The sequence below is a fragment of the Cuculus canorus genome, chromosome 9 (genome assembly GCF_017976375.1).
Source record: "Cuculus canorus isolate bCucCan1 chromosome 9, bCucCan1.pri, whole genome shotgun sequence".
NCBI lineage: Eukaryota > Metazoa > Chordata > Aves > Cuculiformes > Cuculidae > Cuculus > Cuculus canorus.
The window spans coordinates 19,418,837-19,441,694 of record NC_071409.1 but is presented as its reverse complement, the minus strand read 5'-3'; the positions used below and the strand labels follow the sequence as shown (position 1 = coordinate 19,441,694).

The following is a 22,858-nucleotide window of genomic DNA, read 5'->3' as shown; positions in this document are numbered from 1 at the left end:
ATAAAGGATACCTATTCTTTTCTAAATATTTTAATATTATTTTCCAGATAAACAGGCCAGTGCTACCAACATTTCATTACTGTTCACAGTTGGTGCTCTGTAATTCTATGTAATTTTAATTAAAGAAGAATTCTGAGACAGTCTCCCCCTGTGCTACCACCAAGCATACAATTAACTGTGTACAAGTTCTGCTGGGAACAGTCACGCAGTGATTTCAGATTAATAATTTATTATTGCTTCCATGTTTGTATGAAAAAAAAAAAAGAAGCATAGACTATGAACAAGCCATCTACTGAAAACAGTATATGAATTTGAAAAGACCTTTTCCTTAGTGTGGAATTTAAACCTCAGGAGCTTGTAATTCTACCCCATGGACAATGAAGATAAATAATCACCTTAGCGTTACACTCTGAAAATTGCATGTTGGAAAGCCCTTACTATATGCTTGAGTGAGGAAAGCAATACAAGCAATTTCACGCGCAACTTTTCATCATCCTTTTGGTCTTGAATAAATGATTGTTCTATTACTTCCAATACTGATGAGCCAGTTTCTGATCTTGACTGTTCTGGCATTTTCTTCAAATTAGAATCAATAGCAAAATAATAACACCAACTGACTTACTGCAAACAGACATATCTGTGCTGACCTTTTTCACAAAATTCAGAAAGCGGGGCTTTTAGTGTGACTGCCCTCACCTAGCAGTCTTTACAGTCCTTCAGAAATTATTCAAACAATTTTACAGAGAGCTTACTGGAAACCTTCTTAACTGAGATTCCTCCAAATCAAAGGGGTAAACAATACATCTGAGTCTTCCTCAAATGCTGAAATGAGTAATCAGGGGAGTAACTTGAATACTGTCATAGTGACAAAAAAAAATGCCTTCAAATCAGAATATGAAGCACAGTTCCTCATTGGGAAGTTTTCATATATTCTCTTGCTATTGTCTTTCTTGGATTTTAGGGATTATTAGGGAATGTTATGGCATTGGTGGTGGAAAAGACTCAGGCACTTTTAAACAAGATCAAAATGCAGTTTAATCCAGATGTAAAAGTTTAAATTATTATCCTAGCTGATTTCTTTCCTGTTCAACAGAAAAAAAAAAAAACCAAAACCCAAGAAACTTGTATTATCTCACCATTAACTGTTGCTTGACGTTGTTATTTAAGAGCAACTTTCCTTACAAGGAGCAATGGTGTTCATATATTCAAAATTTTATTCCAAGTAGGCGCATCAGTTTGCAAATAGGACTCTTTAGTAGGAAGAATACCTAAACCAATGTTTATGTCAATAGTTAATTTTGTTTTCTGAGAGAATGGCAGACAGTTTTGTTTGTTTGTTTGTTTCAAATTTACAGTGCTTTTCACAATATAGTAAAATGAGAAGTGTCCATGCACCTTAAACTTCAAGTTACCCGGGTTACGAATAATGTCCATTGAGGTCTAAATGTTAAAAAGCTTACAAATGCTTTTTGACAACTTAGACTTCAGACCTATTAAATAGCATCTGTTAATACACCCTTTTTATAAAATATTGATCTTGCCATACTGGAAGCAATCCACAATTTATGTATGAGCTGAAATCCGTTTATCTTCATATGGTGAATTGCCTTTAGCTAAGTGAACAGAAAGATGGACTGAGCTTTCAGAAGTGCTCAGACTTTGCCTAAATGAGCTCACACTGATTTTAGTAGACATTTTACCGTAAATTTAGCAGGAACAGATTCAGACCGCTGTCCCATTCCCCTTGAGCAAACATGTTACCGTTTTCGATTCCTTTCTGCTTTTCTGAGACTGATAAGTGTTTCAAAAGTATGAACTTTAGTTATCAGCAAGCCACAAGAAACACTTCTGCCCACCTGCCCATTTCCTTATGTAAAAGGTGTTGCTTGAGAAACACTTCAAGAAAAATAACCTCACTAAAAACATTTTAAATATTGCATGTATCTTTCTTGGTATTTTCTTGAGATAAAATGTGTCTTAATGTTTTTTCCAGACATTCGGGACAGTGGGGGACCTAAGCCTGTGATGGTGTATATTCACGGAGGGTCCTACATGGAAGGCACTGGAAATTTATATGATGGCAGTGTTCTAGCAAGTTATGGGAATGTGATAGTCATCACTGTCAACTATCGCCTTGGGGTACTTGGTAAGAAGCCTTCAGCTTTCCATTAATCCCTGCTATCTGCAATGCAGTTCGTGTTATGTGTAAGAATGTATTAAAAAAATTAACAAGCTAAAGACAACAACAACTTTTTTTATTTCCTTTGATAAATAAAAGGTTTGTATTCTGGGAATGAGCTATAAATATTTTGCAGGTATTATCTGGGAGAACCTTCTGTCATGCTTTTAGGGGTGTGAAACACATATTCCTGTTGCTGAGCTGTTCAGACAGAAGAGTTTGGGTTGTTTTTTTTTTTTTTCTGTGAATAACAGTGAATATTTATTTCATAGACAGGTAAATTAGATGCTTTTAAAAAAATGTTAAGTTGTAGACAGTAGGGTTTTCTGTTAGAAAAGAGAGACTGAATTGTGATTACCATTATTTTTCTATAGTTTGAGAAATCTTAAGGAGGTTATGAAAAAATTATTAAGTAAGAGCTGTATTTTTTTACCTATTTGGAGCTTTGTTGTGAGGTTTGAAAAGCTTTATGGATATAATTTAAATGCCTCCAGTGTTTCTTTTCTGGGCCAAATTAGAGAGTGAACAGGGTTGCTGTTGATTGTTTCAAATACAGTGAATAGGATGTGCTGATGCTATTAGCAGACTTGTATCGTATTCCTCTGGTAAGCTTATAATTCAGAAAAAAATTACTTTATTATATATTTGGTGTAGTCGCATTGATGAAAGTTCACCAGCTCTTGAGACAATATGGTTGTAGTTTTTTTTTCTTCTACATATTCTACCAAAGCGTTGCATGCTAAGACTCCTGAAAGCAGGAGTTCAATTCTAGGATATCATAGAAGTCAGTACAGTAACTTTAGATTGCGCACTTGGATGTAAGGGCGTTCCCTGTAACATCTAAAGTGATGTAATAGGCCTGGTGTCATTCACAGCAGTGAGTTGGTTGAACTTTATTTTCAATTCTTGGATATTAGCAATGTCTGCTGCTCTGGTTTTCTTTTGTGTGGGCATTTTATTTCATTGTTGCTGTTTCTTTGTGTTTTGAATTCAGTTAAGGTGATTCCAAAATTCATGGGTTTGCACATCTGGGTAATTTTCTTCCAACAGCTTTTTTGTTAAAAATTTGACAGCTGAATACACTTCAGTTTTAGGGGTCAGAATGGATTTTTACTTTTGATCTTGTAACCGAAGTCTGCTATGGTTGTGTTTTACAAAGGACTGATTGATTTCTGGAAAGATTGTAACTATCTCTTACTGGATTTATCTCCTTAGTATCCAGTTGGATGTTTCACTTGTGATGTACTTCTTTATACAAGGAAATTCTGATATTTTGTATTTTTTTTTTCCCTTTTCTGTCTTCCAGTTCATATAGTGACTTCAGGTCCTGGGCACGTATAAGTGCAGCATTTAACTATCTGTGATCTGTGCCTCTAATCAACATTTTAGTGTTACACCAGTGATCACATCTTTGATGTTTCAAACAACATTTGTCTCTATTATATGCCAGTCAGGTATTCTGTCCTGTAATATAGTATCTAGTATCAGAAAGCACTCTCTATTTTTGCGAAATACTTAGTCCGATTACTAAATCACTTTCAGTGTTTGAGAGGGCTACTTGCTTGAAAGGGCTAATTGCGTGAAAGGTGAAAATTAATTCACCTTTGTTGATGCTAATATGGCTTTTCGAGGCTGTTCCACCTGTAATTTAGCACTGATCTCTGAGGTAGCACACTGCTAACATCTTGCTGAGCTTAGAAGGATTTCATTTGTGTTTGTGCTTTTGTTATTCTTTGGCCTTTGTGGCCTTTACAGAGCCTCAAGGGGCAGAGAGCTAATTTTCTCATAAGTGGGACCTATTACGGTAAAACTTCTAAAACTCATAGTAGAATCCAGCGAATGGTATGAATCCTTGAAATTACTTTCACACTAACTAAAATAACCCTGTATCAAGCTTGCAGATTTTTCTTAGTAAAATAACTACACTTGTTAACTATATGTAGAAGTCATTCATATTTTTTTTTATCTGGTACAATACCTGTCTGTCATGTAATAAATAAAAAAGGATGACGTATTACTAAATTGGTAGTGTAGAAACACACTAGTAATCAAAAGAGAAAGATTTCACAGTTTGCACCTCTTCTGCCTTTCTTTGTTTCCTGGTTTAGGAGAGCCTCAGAGTAGAAGTTCTCCACAATCGTAGCAGATATCGACTTATATTTTTCCTGTTTTGAAGCTCATGTTCATCACTGCACAGCAGTCACATTAAATAAGATATGGTTTTACAAATACATAGCTGACAAATTCTCAGCTTCCCTTATCTGATCATATCCCATAAGGTGAGAGGTTTGGCTTCACTGTCCGTTGCCTGTGGGCACGGAGATCTCACGTCACCGCTGTGTAAAATGCCTGGATGTGTGGAGAGAAATAATATAAGGATATATTTTATTTTTTTCACTTGAGAAGACATAGGGACAAAATAAGTGCTATCTTCTCATTTTCACATGGCCTTTTTTTGGTCTGGGTTTCTTGTATCCGTCTTTGTGGATATATCTCTTAATACAGACCATCTCCGTGAGTCCTAGGAGTTCTGCTGTTGTTTCATCAAGATTCACACTGTGACATGTCTTAATAAAGAAGCCAATTAAATAAACGTTTAAAGCTGCAACAGCAACATTTTCTTCCAGACCAATAGTGATGGGGAAGGGAGGATATGCTGTGATGTTGGATACCATACAGTATTATTATTAAGCCCAGTGTAGACAGCTTTTGGTGCAGTTCAGGTTATTTTTCTGTTAATTCTGGGTTGAAATATCCTTTGTCTTATAGACTAATCTACTTGAGGACCTGCATTTTATACAGAAACAAGATTTCCTTCTAAATAAAATGACAGAAATCACTTAAAAGTAAAATCCATTTGGTAAAGAGAAAACAATGATAAAAATGAAAGAAGTATGGAGCCAAGTGCATTTGAAAAGCAAACAGACCCCCAGTAAGTTCCCTTTGTCTGGCCTTGTTTTGTCTTTCAAACAAATCTGAGAATGAAAGTCTGTTAGAATCTTTTCTTAGATAAAATAGAAAAGAGAACTCTCTGCCTTGAAAACTGGGGACTACTGAATAAGAAGCCATTGGAAACAGACTATATATATCTTCTTTAGATTCTCTAAAATGCCAATCTTATGCAGGCAATTTTATCTAGTGAGGACTAATGCATGAGTAGTCTTAATAACCTTGAAGGACAGCATAGGAGTAAGTGCAGATATATTTTTATTGCTTATTTTTAGGAAAGGGCAGATATGAATACAAGTTTGAATTTTGAACTCAACTAATTTGAGACTTCAAAAGTTTATTTAATATACATTCATCTGTTAAAAAGAAGGAGCTTTTTATTTAAATTTTGCAGAAGAGATGTAAAAGGATTACAAAAGGAGTCTATTTAATATCCAGAAAGATCATGGTGGACAGATTTAATACTGCTAGTGCTGCTTCCTATATTCTTTCTTATGAACGGTTTATTTTAGAAAAGAAGAATGCTTTGGGTCAGTATTGGCTGCTACCGCTTTTGCTCAAGAGGGCAGAGAAGGGAGAGAGCTGTTTGCATACTTGTTGCTTCATTTTATTAATTTATACTTCTTGCTCTTGATTATCTTTTAACCACAGGACTTTAATAGCATTGAAAGAAACATTTTTAATGCAGCTCACAAACTGAGCTGGGGGATGGAAGAATGATTCAAAGGAATCCTAGCACTGCTTTAAATTTCCCATTTTTTTCCTCTGTAAGAGGCAATGTTTTCTCCTACAGAAACAGTAAACTGTTATTCTAAGGGTTTGCGTTAAAAGGTGATAATAAAGAAAAAGGAAAAAATATATGTATTTTGTATTTTCCATTTGGCGTACTGATAATGTCTGCATTGGGAAGGGAAACATTCTGTAACTGTAAGACCATAATTTATGACGAAATGGAAGCACACCCGTAAGTTATGCTTTCTTTAATTATAAGCAATTTTCCATTTTGAGGATAGTGTAGGAACTGTTGCTGTCATTTAGTCTTGTATTTATATTGTCACCCTCTACTTGGAGAATATTGACTAGAATTACTGAGTAGAAAACACCTATCCAGGTGCTCCACCACTTTGATATGTTTTGCCAGTTTGTACTTCTAATGCTGAAAGTGAAGTCACTGCAGCACACTGTTTGAAAGGCACGACATCCCTATTCTTACTAGCATTTCCCAAAGAACTGCACCAAACTCCATGGGGCTCGTAAGTACAGAACTTCCCCTTGTGACTTGGTGCCCATAATTTGAAATGATGCAATGAAGAAAAAGAGTACTGGAAAATTGCTACTCATGTACAGAGCTTCTTCTGAGAAGAGCTATTCTTAGAAGGGTTCTGTTGTGCTTTCCAGCTCAAACCTCATTTTTTCAGTAGTGTGTGGTGTCAGCTGACTGTGTTGGGCTGCAACATTCATGTAAAATAAAAGAATAGTGAAAGAAAACAGAACAAAGCAAAAATACTGTCACAAAAGCTCTTTCCTGCCTTTGTTGATGACTGTTAGAGCTTTATGGATGATGTAGTGACAGGGAATGAGTCTTATTATGCCCTAACATGCTTTGTTGCTGTGTGTCAGAATACATTAGGAAAATACATTAGGTTTGAAAGTACTCGTTGCTTCTATTCAGAATCGTGCTAACCGGCAATATCTTATTGGCTAAAGAGGTATCTGAAATATAAGGGCAGAGCCTTGCAGTAAAGCATCAGGCAATCCGTACCAGCCCAGCATTTCTGCCATTTTCCATCTTTCTCTCAGCCAGACATCACACATTCCTAGCAGGCAAAAAATAATGCACAACCTTACCTTTATGAGTGAGTTTATGGACGTGGGTTTGTTCACCTTACTATAGTAATTCCAGAATATAGCCTAGCGAAACTTTTCATAGGATGAAGAATTATCTAGTTGACCATTTGCAGAAATGAACACAGAGAAGAGAATAGATTGTAACGAAAAATAATTCAGAATAACTTGGAAGTATGTGAATAATTTTATTGTGAATGACTTGATGTTATTGTCTTGTTTTGTTTTGATATTTTTCTCTCACTAAAAAAAAATAACGTAAGAATAACAGGCCATATTTTTTTTTCAGTGCTTTCAAATTAGATCTGTGTTTTTTTTGGTGTTAATCTGTCAAACTATGTTCTTATTTTGGCAATTATTGCCTTTTTTTAGTTCCTATCGCATAGTTTGGGGAGGCTTTTTTGCTGCCCAGTGTTTCTCTTTATTTTGATATCATGGTAGTAGAATCATAGAATCACAGATTGGTTTGGATTGGAAGGGACCTTAAATATCATCCAGTTCCAACCCCTGTGCTACAAGCAGGAACCCCTTCCACTATATCAGATTGCTCATAGCCTCATCCAAACTGGCTTTAATACAACTGGAAGTAGTAAACAGAGAATATCTTTAAAATGTTTCAAAATCATATATAAAATTTAGATATAACCCTTTCAAAAATTACTTCAAGCCAGACTGAAAAAAGTTTAGTCGAGTCCATAAAGATATTGTGATGAATTACTGTCCTATGTCACTTAAATACTTTTGCATATTTTAACCTACTATGTTCCTCTTCTGCAACCTGGAGAGCTGTCTTTCCTCCTGAAAATAAGCCTCTTCACTTTAGTAAAAGTAAGCATTGCCCATTCATGGCATAGTGACTCTTCAGTGAAAGTGGCAGTGGAATAAGGAGGTTTATGTTAGATATAAAACATAGATATCTACATTTTAATGTAGATAAAAAAAAGACATAAAAAATGTAGAAACGTTATTTTTCCTACATTGCTTAGACTGTGAGGCTTTCCTACATAGTTCACACCTTACAATCCAGTAAATCTGGGAAAATGCTTGATCATTAGCATCAGTGACAAGTACATCCATTATCTTTTTATGAAATCTTAAAGGTACTCTCAGGAGATGGCATTTTATTCCAGCTTTGCTGTGCAACCAGAGGGTCTCTGATGAGCCTTTCTTCTGTTATCCATTTCCTAACATGTTAGAGTAAAAATGATAGATAGACAGAAGATTATATATTATTGCCTAATTAAAAGTACATTACATTGAAAGCAAAGATGGGAAATTAATAGGAAAGCACATCAAACTGTGCAGTCAAAAATCATTAATTTAAGTTTTCTGAATTGGAGGAGCATGCAGAGAATGTTAATTCATAAACACTTTTGTGGACCCTTGGCAGCTTCATAACAAGTCTCCTTTAGCTATATGAATATTTAGTTGCTTATAAATGAAATTTTAACATTTTGGGGTTATGCAGCAGGGAAAGCGCCCCCTTATCCGATTCCACCTTAGCCTTGGGCATCGCTGTTTCTTGGAATGTAGCACTCTGAATGAATTTGATGTTAGATAAATTGAAGAAGTTAAGACAGAAAGCGTACTGCAGTTATCTATTCCCTCTGGTGGCGTGCTGCACGGGGTCTGATTTACACATACTTAGAATTCTAAAATGTGTTAGACAATTCTTATATAATATAGTAGGTAACCTTGGGTCAACCTAGTTTGCAGGAGGCCCCAGCACAGCTCATCTAGATCTACCGTGTCCTAATTTCTAAAGGTCCATTAATAGAATTAGCATTCAGATCTCAAACCTGCTGTAATTAATGACATTTTAGTGGTGTGGTTTTTTTGTTTTGTTTTTTTTTTGGGGAGCTAGTACCAGCCAAAGGGACTCACGTATGCAGTGAAGCAGAGAAAGGAAGATTGCCACACTTGAATCTGTACCATCAAAATGACAAAATGAGCTTGCGGTAAACAATAGGTTATTGACTAGATATGTTTAAAGGGTCAACTGCAGTGCACAGCGGGAAAGATATTTATGAAATGGGAACCCTGAATATATAGTGCACTTTTAAAATGAACCATTTCTTTTCTATTTGTGCTTTTTCTAGCACAGCAAATTGACTTTATCCTTCTGCTTGGATAGATGGATACACACCCGCTTCTCTATTTTTTAGGGCACAACGACATCATTTTGTTTGCCATTGGAGAGGTTTCTGTCTTGGTACAGGTACATTTTAAATAACAGGTTTATTCTAACATTTGTCACTAGACTTCTTTTTTGGTAAACAGAAAAATAACAAGTAACAAACTTTAAAACTATTCATTTTGACATAAGAGCAGTTTGTGTCATTTCTGTCAAAAGAAATCACTTTTGGGTAAGATAAATCCCCTTGATCAATATTTAATCATATAATAAAAGTATTCCAGTTTTTCCAAGCAGCAGATTTATCTTTGAGAGCATAATAAACTTCAACTTGATAATATTTGCAAAACAGGAAAGAAGGTGTTTACTAAAAACAAATTATAGACATGTAACTGCCTCAGGGAAGGAGAAAATCAAGATCTTTGACCCTATTATGCTACACAAAGTTATCTGTAATTTTTATGAGCAAACTATGTGTAGCTACTTTTCTCTGAATGATATCTGACCAAATTACATTTACAGCATGACTGATCCCCCTGCAAAACCTCTAATCTACAGTATTACAAATGTTTCAGGTATAAAAACCAACCTGTATTATACATGATACACTATCCTAAGCATTTGGTTGTCTTGGGATGGGAGACTTGTCACGAAGCTGGTTTTAGCCTCATCCTTAAATGCAAACAGAATTTCAGCTGCTCTGCTTTTGCCAGGATGCCACACTTTCCAGGAAAGGAACTGCCTGACTGCAAGCCAAGAGGCGGGGATAAATTAGGATTTTTATGCAATCTGTATCGCGCTGCAGAGCGTTCCAACACAGAAATAGTCCTCTGAGTTTCCACTCTTCTAGTTTTCAAGCAAGGCAGGAAGGTATTAAGAAATACACTACAGCTCAGCATCTAGGTTACATCTATGCCCAGCCTTGGCGGGCTGGGTGCTCTTCACTCGTGAGTTTTACACCGCTGTAATCCATGTCCAGCAAAAAGGCAAATGAAGATTCTTTTGACGCTTCTGATAGAAGTATCAGGACAAGTAGGTAGCATACTTCTGAATTCCTGATAGACTGCATTTAATTACATATATTAAAATAGTCCCAAGTTTTCTGAAACTGTATACTGTGGACTTTGGAAGCAATAGATAACTTGACAGGGATTTCCATTGCAAGTGTTGCTCTCATTTTTCATGCATTTCAAATGCATAAATTGCTCAAGTTGTTTTTTTTTTTTTGTCACATGCAAATTAGTTTACATATATAGCTACTAGCTCAAGTATTGTTATGATGCATCTTTGATGTAATATCTCATGGTATTTTTTAATCAGTTGAACAAGATGTTTATTTTAAGTGTAACAGCACTTGTTAATGGTTCAAATAGAAACAACAGGTCTAGAAGACCAAAACTCTCAGTATTGACAAGTCTTAAATTTTTTCTTCTATTTAATGGGTGATCCCATTAATTAAATGTGTATTTAGTTAAATGTGCATTAAATGTGTAAATGCCTGCTTTCGCCAGCGTAGAAAACATAGCAATAATATAATAATAAAAATAATATACAGTAAAATACAGCAATTTGCATTACTTTCCAATGGAGAATATATGGAAGACAGCATTGTTTGATATACTGATTTCTTACATCCCACAGTGTACTATGCAATAATTATTATTTTGGTGAAAACTCAATTTGAATACATTATTACATGAAAAACTGCAGATGCAGGCCTATGAAAGGCCAGAAGAAATTATGTGTATTGTTTAACATCCCCTATTAAGTGAAGTATGAGAATAGCCTTCAAGCAAATCTAAATAATAGATATCAACATATTTTGAGAAATATTTGGAGTATCTCTTGTGTTGTGTGTGTTGCAAGCTAAACATATTTTTGAAGAAAGGAAGATTACTTGCATAACTTAATTAAATATTTGAAATGTCTTCTCCATGTTTTGGGGGATTTTTTGTTGCTCAAAATGAGAAGCAAGAGATAAATAAAACTTCCTGAGGTTTTTCATGGTTCTGCAGTAATTTTTTCACTTTTTTTGTGTCAAGATTCTCATGAAATAGAATCAAAAAGAGGTGAGCAGACTTTCTCTGACAGACTCGCTGGCATGTTCAGGAATTCTACTGATTTTAAAATTATTTTTGCTGTATTTTTCTGTCAGTTCTTAAATGTTTGATTTTTAAGAAATCTCTGACATTCATTATAACTTGTTCATTTTCTCAACACTTTCTACGAGATTTTTAGTTGAAGGATCTTATTTTGCCATAGGTATTCTTTACTTTTTTTTTATTAAGTGATAATGAAGTGTTCAGTACAGAAGTACAAAATATAAAAAGAGAAGAGGTGTAGTGCCAAACAGCTCCAAATCATTTAAAAAAGAAAAGGCAAACATATCCTTAACCTGTTTTCCTTACGCAGTTCTAATATCTCATGAATTTGGTAAGCATTTTATTTGTATCATCTCGCTGATTTCAACAGGAAACGTACAGGTAAATTAATTTAGTTTAAAAAATTGCTTCCATCTCTACTTGTCATATAATCTATTGCACATCAGTTGATTTGCTTCTGTGACTGAATTTTTCCTTTCAACTTTAGGAAAATACTCTAGCTCAACTGAAAATGGTTTTGCATTACATCTCTAAGGCTTTATTAAAGCAGTGAGATGCAATAGGATGTGCTTTGCAGAGCCATTAATGCGTGCCCCATGTGTGTTGTGAGGCATGAGGCCAAAGGCCATGTGCTTTCAGCTACCCATGAACCATATTAATGACCCTGTAAAATACACTCCTGAGCATCTTAATGCTGTTATAATTACTCATTTTATTATTACACGCCTCTTGAAAAAGATTCTCTAAATATTTTCCTTTCGGTTTCATGTAGTCCTTAACTGGGAAGACTAATTTATGGTAGACTGAAAAGGGAAACTTCCACAGTAAAAAGAGCGTGAACTTTCTTTTAACCATTTCTTTTTGATATTTTTAAATGTTATCTTTTAACACGTCATGGGCTTGCATGTTCTGCTTGCTTAAAGCTTAGAAACAATTTCATTGTTGAGTTTCTCCTATTGTAATTAATAGCTGTTTGGATGCACATCACTTGGATTTTGTTTATCATGAGATTCTTGATTTTTTATGAAAAAGATAACTTGAAATTGAAGAGTACTCACTATTTCATGCATTTTCTTTCTAATAGAAAAGAATTCACATGGCATCTATGTTCTTAATATAGATCTTTCTTAATGTGAGATTCCTCCAGCTGAAGATGTGCTTTAAAAATGTTATTGATTAATAACAGTATACTACCTGCATTTTTGAGCAACATCTGCAGTAGTGCCTGAATTCCATCCTTGCCATGTTCTCTAAGCTAAATATTATGGAAGTGATGATCACATTTTGAAATTTAAGGTTGCATTCTTTAAGAGCTTTAAAAAGATGTGTACATTTTCTTTTCTTTCCCCTCCATAAGCGCTAATGTTATTTTTTCATCCTTTGAAAGTTCTATATAGTTTTTGGCTGATTTCTTCTTATAAATATTTCATAGGTAGTGTTTTGATCTCTGGTTCAAATTCAGTCATGGCAACAGATGTTTTTGTTGATAAGTTTCATTTGAAAGTACTGTGGGAAAACAAATTTACAAACAGGAGTATATTCAGTAGGTGTAGTGGAACTGATAATTTTGAAAAGTATTATCTAGAATAAATGCTCAGTTTTAACCTTTTTTCTTCAGAAATAAAAAATATGGAGGAAAAAAAGCGTCACTGGGCTATGGTCTATCAAAGATGCAGCTGAAGGTCAGAAAAGGTCTGGATAATCTTATGGAAAAAAGCCCTCCTGTTGCAGACAATGCTGTCTTCTAATGTCTTCCTATTCCAGATTAGGGTGGGGCAGGCCCTCTTGCAAAAAAAGTTGCAAGCAGCTGTCATTAAGATTAACTGGCTTTTCTAGAGCTGTATCTATATCTACCAGGACCAACCACAAATAGGAAATATTATGCATTTTGAACTAAAGAATCAGTGATGACAATATGTTGCATCGGTAAGAGAACTACTTGTTGCAGTGCCTCTGAAAGAAGTAGAGTTTCTCTTTCTGCTGCCTAGAGCACCAAAGAAAACTGGGTTTATGTATTTGATTTGCTCTAATATTCTCATTCTTCTAAGCAACTTTGTGACTTATGACTCTTGAAGTCTTCACAATATTCAGGTATGACTCCAGATGAATTTTCGGTATTGCACCAGTAGTGTGTGGGCCTTTCTCCGATACGACTCTCTTACAACACTCCAACAAAATAATTTTGAAAAAATGAGCCCAAGTAGGTTTATTTCCCATTAATGATTGAATGCTGGCATTTGGATAATGGAAATAGATAAAAGAAGTTCCTTTGTCTGAATATACAGAGGAGAGCTTTTGTCACAAGACTGTGCTTTTCATTTACACAAACCCTTAGTCAGTCTTTTGATGCTAAAACTTAGTCCTTTAAAAGCTTTTTCCATCACATTCTCTGTGGTTCCTTAGTGTATCCACCCTGGGGAGCTGCACAAGTTAGGTAAAGATAATCAATCCCACTCTGAAAGAAGCGAAATTACTTGTGACAATCAATGTGTGCTAATAGTTACTTGTTGTTAAAGTCATCCCACAAAGTTGCAGAACCCAGCAGAAACATATTCACAACATAGTTCTTAATGTCTCACTGCCAAGCAAGCATTATGCATGAAGCCAAAAGAAGTGAAAACAAGCATATGAAGGGGTTTGTTTTTTACTAGCTTCAATTTAAGTTTATATAGAACGAGGAAGATTTTTTCCCCCCAAAAAAGCCAGACTCTTCTTGGAGGTAGCAAAAGGACAAGAAGCAATGGGCACTAACTATACAGGAAATTCCATTCCTTGTTTACTCTGAAGGTGGTCAAACACTGGAGCAGGTTGCCCAGAGAAGCCTCCAGTTTGTGGAGATATCCAAACCCCACCTGGACATGGTTCTGAGTAACTCAGTGCACTTGGCCCTGGTTTAGGCAAGGGAGATGATGAACCAAATGATCTCCAGAAGTCCCTGCTACATCAAGGCTGTTATTCTTTGATCTTGGGGTATCAAGTAAGAGGGAGGAGGTGAATTGTTCTCTAGACGTCTGCATGATCTTTTAACTCCTGATTGTCTTTGTAAACCTTGTCTCTGCACAGACAGGAGTCCCATGAAGGTTAATTAGCCCTTTATATTTGTCTCATGCAAATAATATGCTTTTCTGCAAAACAGTAACCAATTTCTACCATTTTATACATGGCTAGATATATCATCTCCTTTCACTTGCTATCGTTTCAGGCTGTAGTTGACAGGCACAGAAAAGATTGCTAACTTTATCATCCCAAAGGAGTATACTAGCTCCATTTTGACAGTCCAATGGTGAGAGAGAATGATCTGTCTCCTGCAAACTTTACAGTGGCTTATGTCCAAAGCAGAGATACACAACTTTTTTTACACTTAAACTCTTTTGGTAAACTCTGCACTTATCGTAGTAGTACCCAGAAAATAAATGTTGTGGGTGAAGAATGACATGGTCACAGGTTAACTTAAGTGAAGTTTTATGCTGTAGCTTTTTCTGTTGGAATTTGAGCTCTTGATTTTGAGGAGTCCTATAGACTGCCTGCAAGTCATAAGTGAATGGAAGACTGCTTTTTTCTCTCCCTTCTTTGCCTTTTTTTCCCCTTATGAAAGGATCAGTGTAAGATGTACCTATGCCCATGAAAAGTTGTCTTGTTTTAGTTTGATGCCAATTATTTAGGTTCAACCTACCAACCAGTGACCTATATGACATTCTATTTTTTTCCCTTGTTTTCATCATGCCAGGATGTTTTCTCTGTGCTGTCACTCATCTCACTTTTTTCTTCCCCCACAAAATTTGGCAATTCCTGAGCACATTTTTTTTTTCACTTCTCTTGACACATATCGAAAAATCACATGTTAATGGAGACCAGTTTCTTACCTGAAAAGTGCCTACTCCACGGGTGAATACATTGCACGTTAATGAAATTCTAAAACCTTGGTTTTTGGAAGCTGATCATACACCAAAAGCAGCAAAGGAAAAAATCAAATTGCCAATTAAAGCTAATAGCTTTCTGCAATTGACATGTATAAAGCAGGTTGAAGGTGCTTTTAATAGCAACTTCTCAGTAAATGCCAGTGGTGAATGCTTTGGAATGAAACAGTTGCAAAAAACCAAGGTAAATGTCCAATGCTTAAGGACTTGCAAAAGCTAGAAGGCTGCTTTAAAGACATCTTTGGGCATTCCTCTGTAAGAATACAATTCATAACTTTTTTTTGAGAGAGAGTATTTACATAGATCTGATGTTATTTGCTGCATTTCCTTTAAAATTCTGCCTAAAATAATGCTAGTTTTAAAAGAATACGAAAAAGGGAAATCAATGCTGGTGACAAACCACATCATTTCATTGTTTTCATTAATACTAGCTCTTTAACACCTATATTGCCAAGGTGAATCACATGAATTACACTTTTTTTCTGAAAACAGAAAATGTATTTTGTTTATTAAGTCACTCATTTTTCAGAAGTAATATCATAGTAGTCTAAATGATGGAAGAATTTCAAGAAAAGCGAAGCATTTGTTAATACTATGATAAGTCAAGAAATAAAGATCATTTACCAAAACAGGGCTTTCTGAACATTTCTTTATATTTGTATTTTTCAGTGCTGTGTAAAGCACATAAAATATAGATGAAAGGTTAAGAGAGTAATAAGCAAAGGCTGGAATGTAATTTCGATGGGTAAGTTGCACTTTGATCTTCAGACTATAAAACACTGCCACCTGAGTAGCACTAACACTCAACAGGACAAACAATCTGTTGTTCACTGTAGTATAAAGCTCACAATTCCTCATTTTATGCCATGCTGCCAAAAATTCTTGTGGCTCACCAAAGGAAGGGAAGGGAGAATGTAGGTGTTTTAGCAATTTATGTAATACAGAGTAATTTTGAACATATATTTATTAACTATTTTCTTCAAAGTACTACGATCGCAGCACTGTGGAAATGACTTTAAGTAAAATACTGAACAACATTGATGATCTTGACAATACTAATAATACATGAAATTACTTAAAACTAGAAATTGTAGGTTATCTGATAACATTAAAGAAAATTCAGTGCTTCTTTTAATTCAGTTAGACAAATTTACATTTTCTACTAAACCAAACTTTTCTCCTGTATTATAATTTCCATTTTCTCCTACTTTCTCATACCCTTGGGAAGATGCCTACTTCTTTTTAAGTTTCTTAGTTTCACCTGTGCTTTCCAAACACAGTTAACTGTGCTCTCAGAGCTGAAGCTGTGCTACTTGTACATTGCTCGTTGTTGAAGGTAACACTCATCCAGAGCTCTTCAACGTACAGCGCGTTGTAGCGTTCCAGATGATGTGCTAACCTTGACATCCTTCACTAACACAACCTGATTAAAAGCTTCTAAAGATTTCTTTATGCTAAATTTCAGTCTTGTTTACAATGGTGCAACTCCAAAGAGGTGTTGGTGACAGTACCATAGTTTCGCATCAGTCTGAAGCAAGAAGACAATTTGAGCTAGAAGGAAGAATATCTCAAGACAATAATAAACAGAAAGAGCATAGTAAAAAAAAAATAGACTCTTTAAAAAAACGTGAGTTTGAGGTTCCCTTTCTTTTGGTACATCTGGTCTTTGTTGTTAAAACAGTTTTTGTGATAACTGCTCTTTATTTCTGTTGTTCCTGATTAACTATAAATATGAGTTATTCTACGGATTGTAGGTAAATTGTTTGCATGTATAAAATTAACATATAATAGATGTTTATAGAATCTGAGTCTTGGAGAAGATAGTGAGGAAAATAAAAAAAAATTTGCTCATAAGGAAATTGGAAAAATATGTTTCCCCCTTTGAATCTCAGTGCAGAAGAAGTATTATTTGAAATTGATCATATTTCTTCTACGTGTCGGTTGTAAAATAAATATTACTAATTCTAAAGACACTTATTGGAAAATAAATTTCCTGTTCTTGACTGTCTTAAAAAAGCCTTTGTAGTATTTTACTGCATCACGATAATAAAAAAGGTATGTTTTTTAAGAAACAAAAGCATATCCTTGAGAGCAGGTTTTTTTCCAGTTAAAAATACATCCATGCTGACATTTTAATGCCCAAGATAGTTGCAAGATTATCATATACTATGAATAGATATATCAGAAATTGCTTTTAAAATTGTGACTATATTTTTTAATTACGGTCCTCATTCTAGCAAATTTTATGCAATTAAATTATTAATTTTAATTGTGTTGGATCAAGCCCCGTATTTATAATGCGAAGCAGTTGTCCACTGTGTTCATGACATCTGGCAATATAATTCTCAGTCATAATGAAAGCACTAGATTATATTTGTTGGTGCAAGATTAGCCATCAGGTAATGCTGAGTTGAGCAAAAAGCTATTCAGAGGATTTCTTTGTCAATAAATAGGAATTAAGTCTGAATGTATATTTAGTTATTTATTTAAATGTTGCATTGCGCCTATAATGATGGTATCCACCTAATGCTGATACAAGCTGTTCTTACTGAGAGAACAAGTCCATTTCAATAATTTAGAGGTTGAAGTATATGGATATTTATTCCATAATTTTTTTCTCCAGCTATTGCCACCACTGAAAATTTGGCTATCAGGAAAGAACTGACACACCTTAAGTTTGAGCTTAAGGTGTATTGTATCACAGCTTTGTGATACGATGTTTTGCCTTGTTGTATCTTAGCAGAAGAGATAAGACTGGAAATACCCATATTGTTAAAACTACCCTAGACTGTGCAAATGCTGCTGCATATTATTTATCCATTTGTTAATTGTACCTGATCAATTCATTAATGACTTTCTCATTGGTTCATTACAGAGAGATAGATGGAGCTTATGATGCCGAGACTTCCAATACAGTCCAAATACAGTTATGTACAGTCCAATTATTTGGTTTCTGGGATGCAACAGGCAGATTAAGATAACATACCTCATTCCACACTTTCATCTTGATTGCGTTTGTTTTGTTTCTTGGCCGGTGAGCATTGGCCTCACTGCGTGCCTGTACACAGCTGAGTGGAAAACATGAGGTAAAAGATTATTACTTGCTGATTTCTTGTTCTACACCAAAGAGCAGAGAGCAGTGGCATTTCCTTATCCTTCATCCTCCAGCTTATACCAGGCACTTTACGCTAGTGAGTTCATAATACTTAAAGCTACTGCAGTGCAGTGCACCCTCAGAGACTCTATTCTAGGGTTTCTTGTCAAGGAGCTCGAGTGCTGTGTTGAACTGTGTGACACACAGGGAAGCTAATAAAGGAGCTTTGTCGATCTGAAAGCCAGAGTGTGTCGTATCCTTACATTTGGAGTAGTAATAGAAGCAAAACCAAAAATTTGGCATTACAAGCCATTTATTTTTTCAGAAAGTGGTGTTTAATCTGTTGTCCTTCTCATAAAAATAGGCTTAATTTCAAGTGAACTAAAGCTTAATTTCCAGTGAAATTAAATGAAATATTGTAGCTAGTAATGTATTTCCCTCCACAGAATAACTCATCTAAATCTTAAAAAAAAAAATAATGAAGCTTGGAAAAAAAGACTATATTGATAACTGTTATTTAAGCAACATTGGCCACTGTGTTGTAGCTTTTTATGAGACAAACGTTTGCTGCTTCTTTTTGTTCTAGATGTTTTCAGAGTCTAAATTCGTATGTGGTTTGTACTAATAGATAATGGAAAAAAGCAAATATGTAATGTAATAATTTTCTCAGGCAATCCTGTTGCTGTATAGCTCTTGATATTATTTTCAGAAACTGCGCATGCCAATATTTCTATTTTTGTTTTAGAGTATAATTAAATTGTAATGCCTAAGGATGTCTGAAATTGTATCATCAAAGTAAGTCACCAAAGTGAAATGTATCATTGTGTGAGAGATGGCACGGAGAATAGAACAGTAATATTGGAATTATTCTTCTAATTGGCATAGATTCATTGTTTCTAATTGTTGATATCGTTCGTAGAGCTTAGTAAAGAGAAAAACTGAGGGCAGTGAGTGTACAAGGATGTGTACACAAGATGCCAAATGTCGTACATGATTTGGTATCACTGTTCTAAGTTTGAAAGTAAAGTGTTTTTTTCAAGACCTCTTTTGCTTCTCTCATCTCAAAGGTTTTTTAGCTCTCCTTTTCTGATCACTCATGTCTCTAAAAAGAAAGGTTCTTCCACCTCCATCACCATTAGTTCAGTAAATCTAGGTGTCATCTGCCTAACAGCGTAATGAGCAGTAATAGCTCATAATGACCATAATGAGCACTAACAGCTGAACATGTCAAATATACTGGGAAAAAGAATAGTTCCCTATGGGACTCCAACCTCCTCAAAGTGGAGTTACGCAGTGCTCCTGTAGATAGCAGTGAACTAATGAACTGCCAGTGCAACCACAGCTTGTTCTAAAAAATCTTTTATAGAGGAAGCCAACCTATAAGTGACATTTTGTGACATTGCATTCATTATAAAATGTGATTTCTCAGAAGGTTTTGAAACAAAACAGGTATTTAAGTTTCCCGTCAAACTTGAAGGACGAGTTCTTTTTAACAGGGCAAACCCACAAAGCAAATCTAACCTTGGCTACAGGGCAGCACACTGATTTGGCTCCTGATAAAGGTGGAATGGAATTTTTTGAGGACATTTGAGGCACTTAAGGTAGGATGTGACCTAATAGAATATTATTTTACTTTATGTCTACAGCACAAGCACTTTGTGGGAGTAACTGCAATCAGATAGGCTGCATGCCGTTCCCACTGCAGTGTTCACAGCTACAGATGTCCCAGATTAATTTGCCTGCTTTATCTTATGTAAAAGTTCCCTGATTTTGCAATTCTTATATTTCAAACCTTTGGGAATATTCTGACATTTTGTAATTTTTTCTTGGCTCAATTTTACTGATGTATCAGAGAAAAAGACCTAGATTTACCTGGAAAAATAAACTGTTACAGGTATCATCATACTTTCCTGATACTGGATGATGCTCCATACAAGAAGTAGAACAATAACACTATTTTCTTACAATTATTTTCTTTTTTACACCCTTATAAAAGTTCGGCTGTATTTTGATCCATTCTATTTTAATCCTTCCTTTTGTTTTACTCCTTGTATTGCTTTCTGACTGACTCGTCATCAGTCTTCTTCCTACCAAAATGTTTTCGTTCCACCAGTTTTGCAACAGAGTTCGAATTTAATCCATATCTACCCTATATGTCACTGGCCAAAGGAATGTTTTGTAAAAATAGGCTTTTTTTTAGTATTTTCGGAGAAGCCATGCTTTCTCTCAGGTCACATGTGAAAACAATAAAAACCACGGCTCCCAGAGAGAAAACGGTAATTTTTCATATCTGTTTATAAACTGATCACCTATGTAATTTGCCTTTATGTTTGAAACTCTGAAACTAAAATGTAATCCCCAGATTCCAATCTTATAATAAACAGAGTCAGCAAAGGTGAAGGGAAAAATGTTGTCAACTATATCCTCAAACAGATTTTGGGCATTGAGGATGTTATGGAAGTACCACTCTTGTGTTAAATTGATGCAATTTTCTTTAGCTCAAGCCAACATCTGAAGTAGTCATCAAGTTTTTAAGTACATGAATATTTTTCTCAGTAAGTGGTCCAGTTTGTTTCACCTCAATTAATTGCATTCATGTGGATATGTTTGCCATAACGGGGCCTGACTTTGAGTGTCAACATCTATCAAACAACAAGGAAATGTAAGGGAATATAAAAAAAAAAGATGTTGCTTTACTAATCAGTAAGAACAGTGATCTCAAATGTCATAATCTTCTAAAGAGTGGTGTCACTGAGACCTGATAGTGAATACAGTAAAGCTTTTGACTGCGCCAAATAAATACACACTGTGCATAGCAACTGACTGCGCTGATTTTAGCACATATCTTCCATGACACCTGTGTAGGTGGAGACTTTTTCAAGGAATGCCAGCCTGCATTGTTTCTGTAATGGGAAAAACTGATTTCATAACAAATTTTTGGTTTAGATGGTGTGTAAAAGAAGAAATCAGAAACTTCTCTTAAATAATCATTGTACCCTTCATTGGATCAGTCGCAGAAAGAGTCTTGCAGGAAAGACAGTGTAACTCCTCTTTGCCGACTGCTGAAGGTTGTTTGTATTTGCATATATGTGTTTACATATTACTTCTTGTGCGTACATTCAGGCACACATAGACGCTACATTATGCAGCAACGCTTGGCATATACTTGAGGTATCACATCATCTTATGAAACACACTAAATCTTCATGATTTCCTCATGAAATTTATAGGACGCTTCTATCCCAGGTGAGATACAAGAAAAAAAACTTTCTAAATGTCCAGCTCTGGGTCAAAGAGAAGCAAAGATGTTCCACCTAATGATCCAACCGTCTGCATCACAGGCACAAACCAGCATTCTGGCAGGTTGATCAGGATTCTGCTGGTTCAGATATCTCATGTGCTGCTTTTGTAAATCCCTCAGCCTATAAGAATATAAAATATGATTTTCAAGACATGGGAGATCTTTAAGAAAAATATAGTAAGTCTTTCAGATAGTCAGAGAGGGATGCCTTTTGGAATTGCGTTTAATTTATAATTAAACTTAGTACTTTTTAAGGAAGTATGGGTCCCTCCAGAAAATAAATCAGGTAGTTTAAGTGAAATAATCTATAATTAGAGGAATCAAATGTTTGGTATGACATTTATCTTTTTTTTTTTTCCTTTCTTCCTTCTCCACAGATAACCATCTGCTTTAGGACAGTTTTTAACACACTCTTTGATTCTGACCAGGAAAACATTTCTTTTAATAGCAACCCATTTCTGAAACATGGGCAAGGAATGCACTAGAGTGAAAAGGGCTTTAAGGGATTAGTGAAAATAGATGAAGTGGATTCCTACCTGAAATTAAGTTTTACTTTGTGCTTATAAATGATTACTTTAAGTGTATGGAAATTATACTCTAGCAAAATAACCACAGTAGCTAGTGACCAAAGTCTCCGAAATACCAATAATTTCTGTGTCTCACCAAAGGACAAGTGTCAATAGAAAAAAGAAAACAATAATCTGAATGGTTAGCTTTTAGTAAATTGTTTAAGGACAACATTCAAAGAATGGTAGAAAATTTTTTCCAGTTCCTTGATCATCATTAGGAAAAAAGTGGGAATATATTTCCTTGTCTATGCCCTTAAAACAGTTTAGGCATTTTGTTGGTGTATTGCTAACTGATTGCCTTTGGGAATATGAACTCTACACATGGCCTAGTCAGACTCCAAACTTCTTTTTGAGTTTTGCACTCTGTCTTGCCACTTGCAGTCTCTCTTGAACGGTATTGTTAAAAGGCTCCAGTAGAGAATCCGAGACTGATGTCTTATTACCGCTGAAATGCTATTGCGCGTGACAGTAAGTTACCTCCTGCTGGTGACTGAGCTGACAAGAATAAAGTTTTCCAGCGATGGGCATCTGCCAAATTGTGTGGTGATTTTGTGAGAGCAGGACAGTGGGGTCACCTGAAAAAGTCTGGTAGGTTGTACGAGGGCAGGATTGGACTCCTTGGCATTACGGGGAGTTCCAAAAAGAGAGGAATTGCCTCAAATCATGTGCTTGATGAGGCAAAGGTTCTCCTTTTCACACAATGGAGTCTGCAGCAGAAAAGCCTGAGCTACAAAGAAATATGTTGTATTTGGGAAAACTGTTGTATTC

The 22,858-nt window shown here is 35.3% G+C and overlaps 1 protein-coding gene across 7 annotated transcripts in view; it reads left to right on the top strand.

Annotated features, from left to right (window-relative positions):
- NLGN1 (neuroligin 1) overlaps positions 1-22,858 on the top strand; it is a 386,535-nt gene that overhangs the window by 188,168 nt on the left and 175,509 nt on the right. For all 7 annotated transcript variants that reach the window (XM_054074826.1, XM_054074821.1, XM_054074820.1 and 4 more), the window contains one exon: positions 1,994-2,146. In XM_054074826.1, the coding sequence (XP_053930801.1) occupies positions 1,994-2,146 (153 nt within the window). The remainder of the gene's footprint in view (positions 1-1,993; positions 2,147-22,858) is intronic.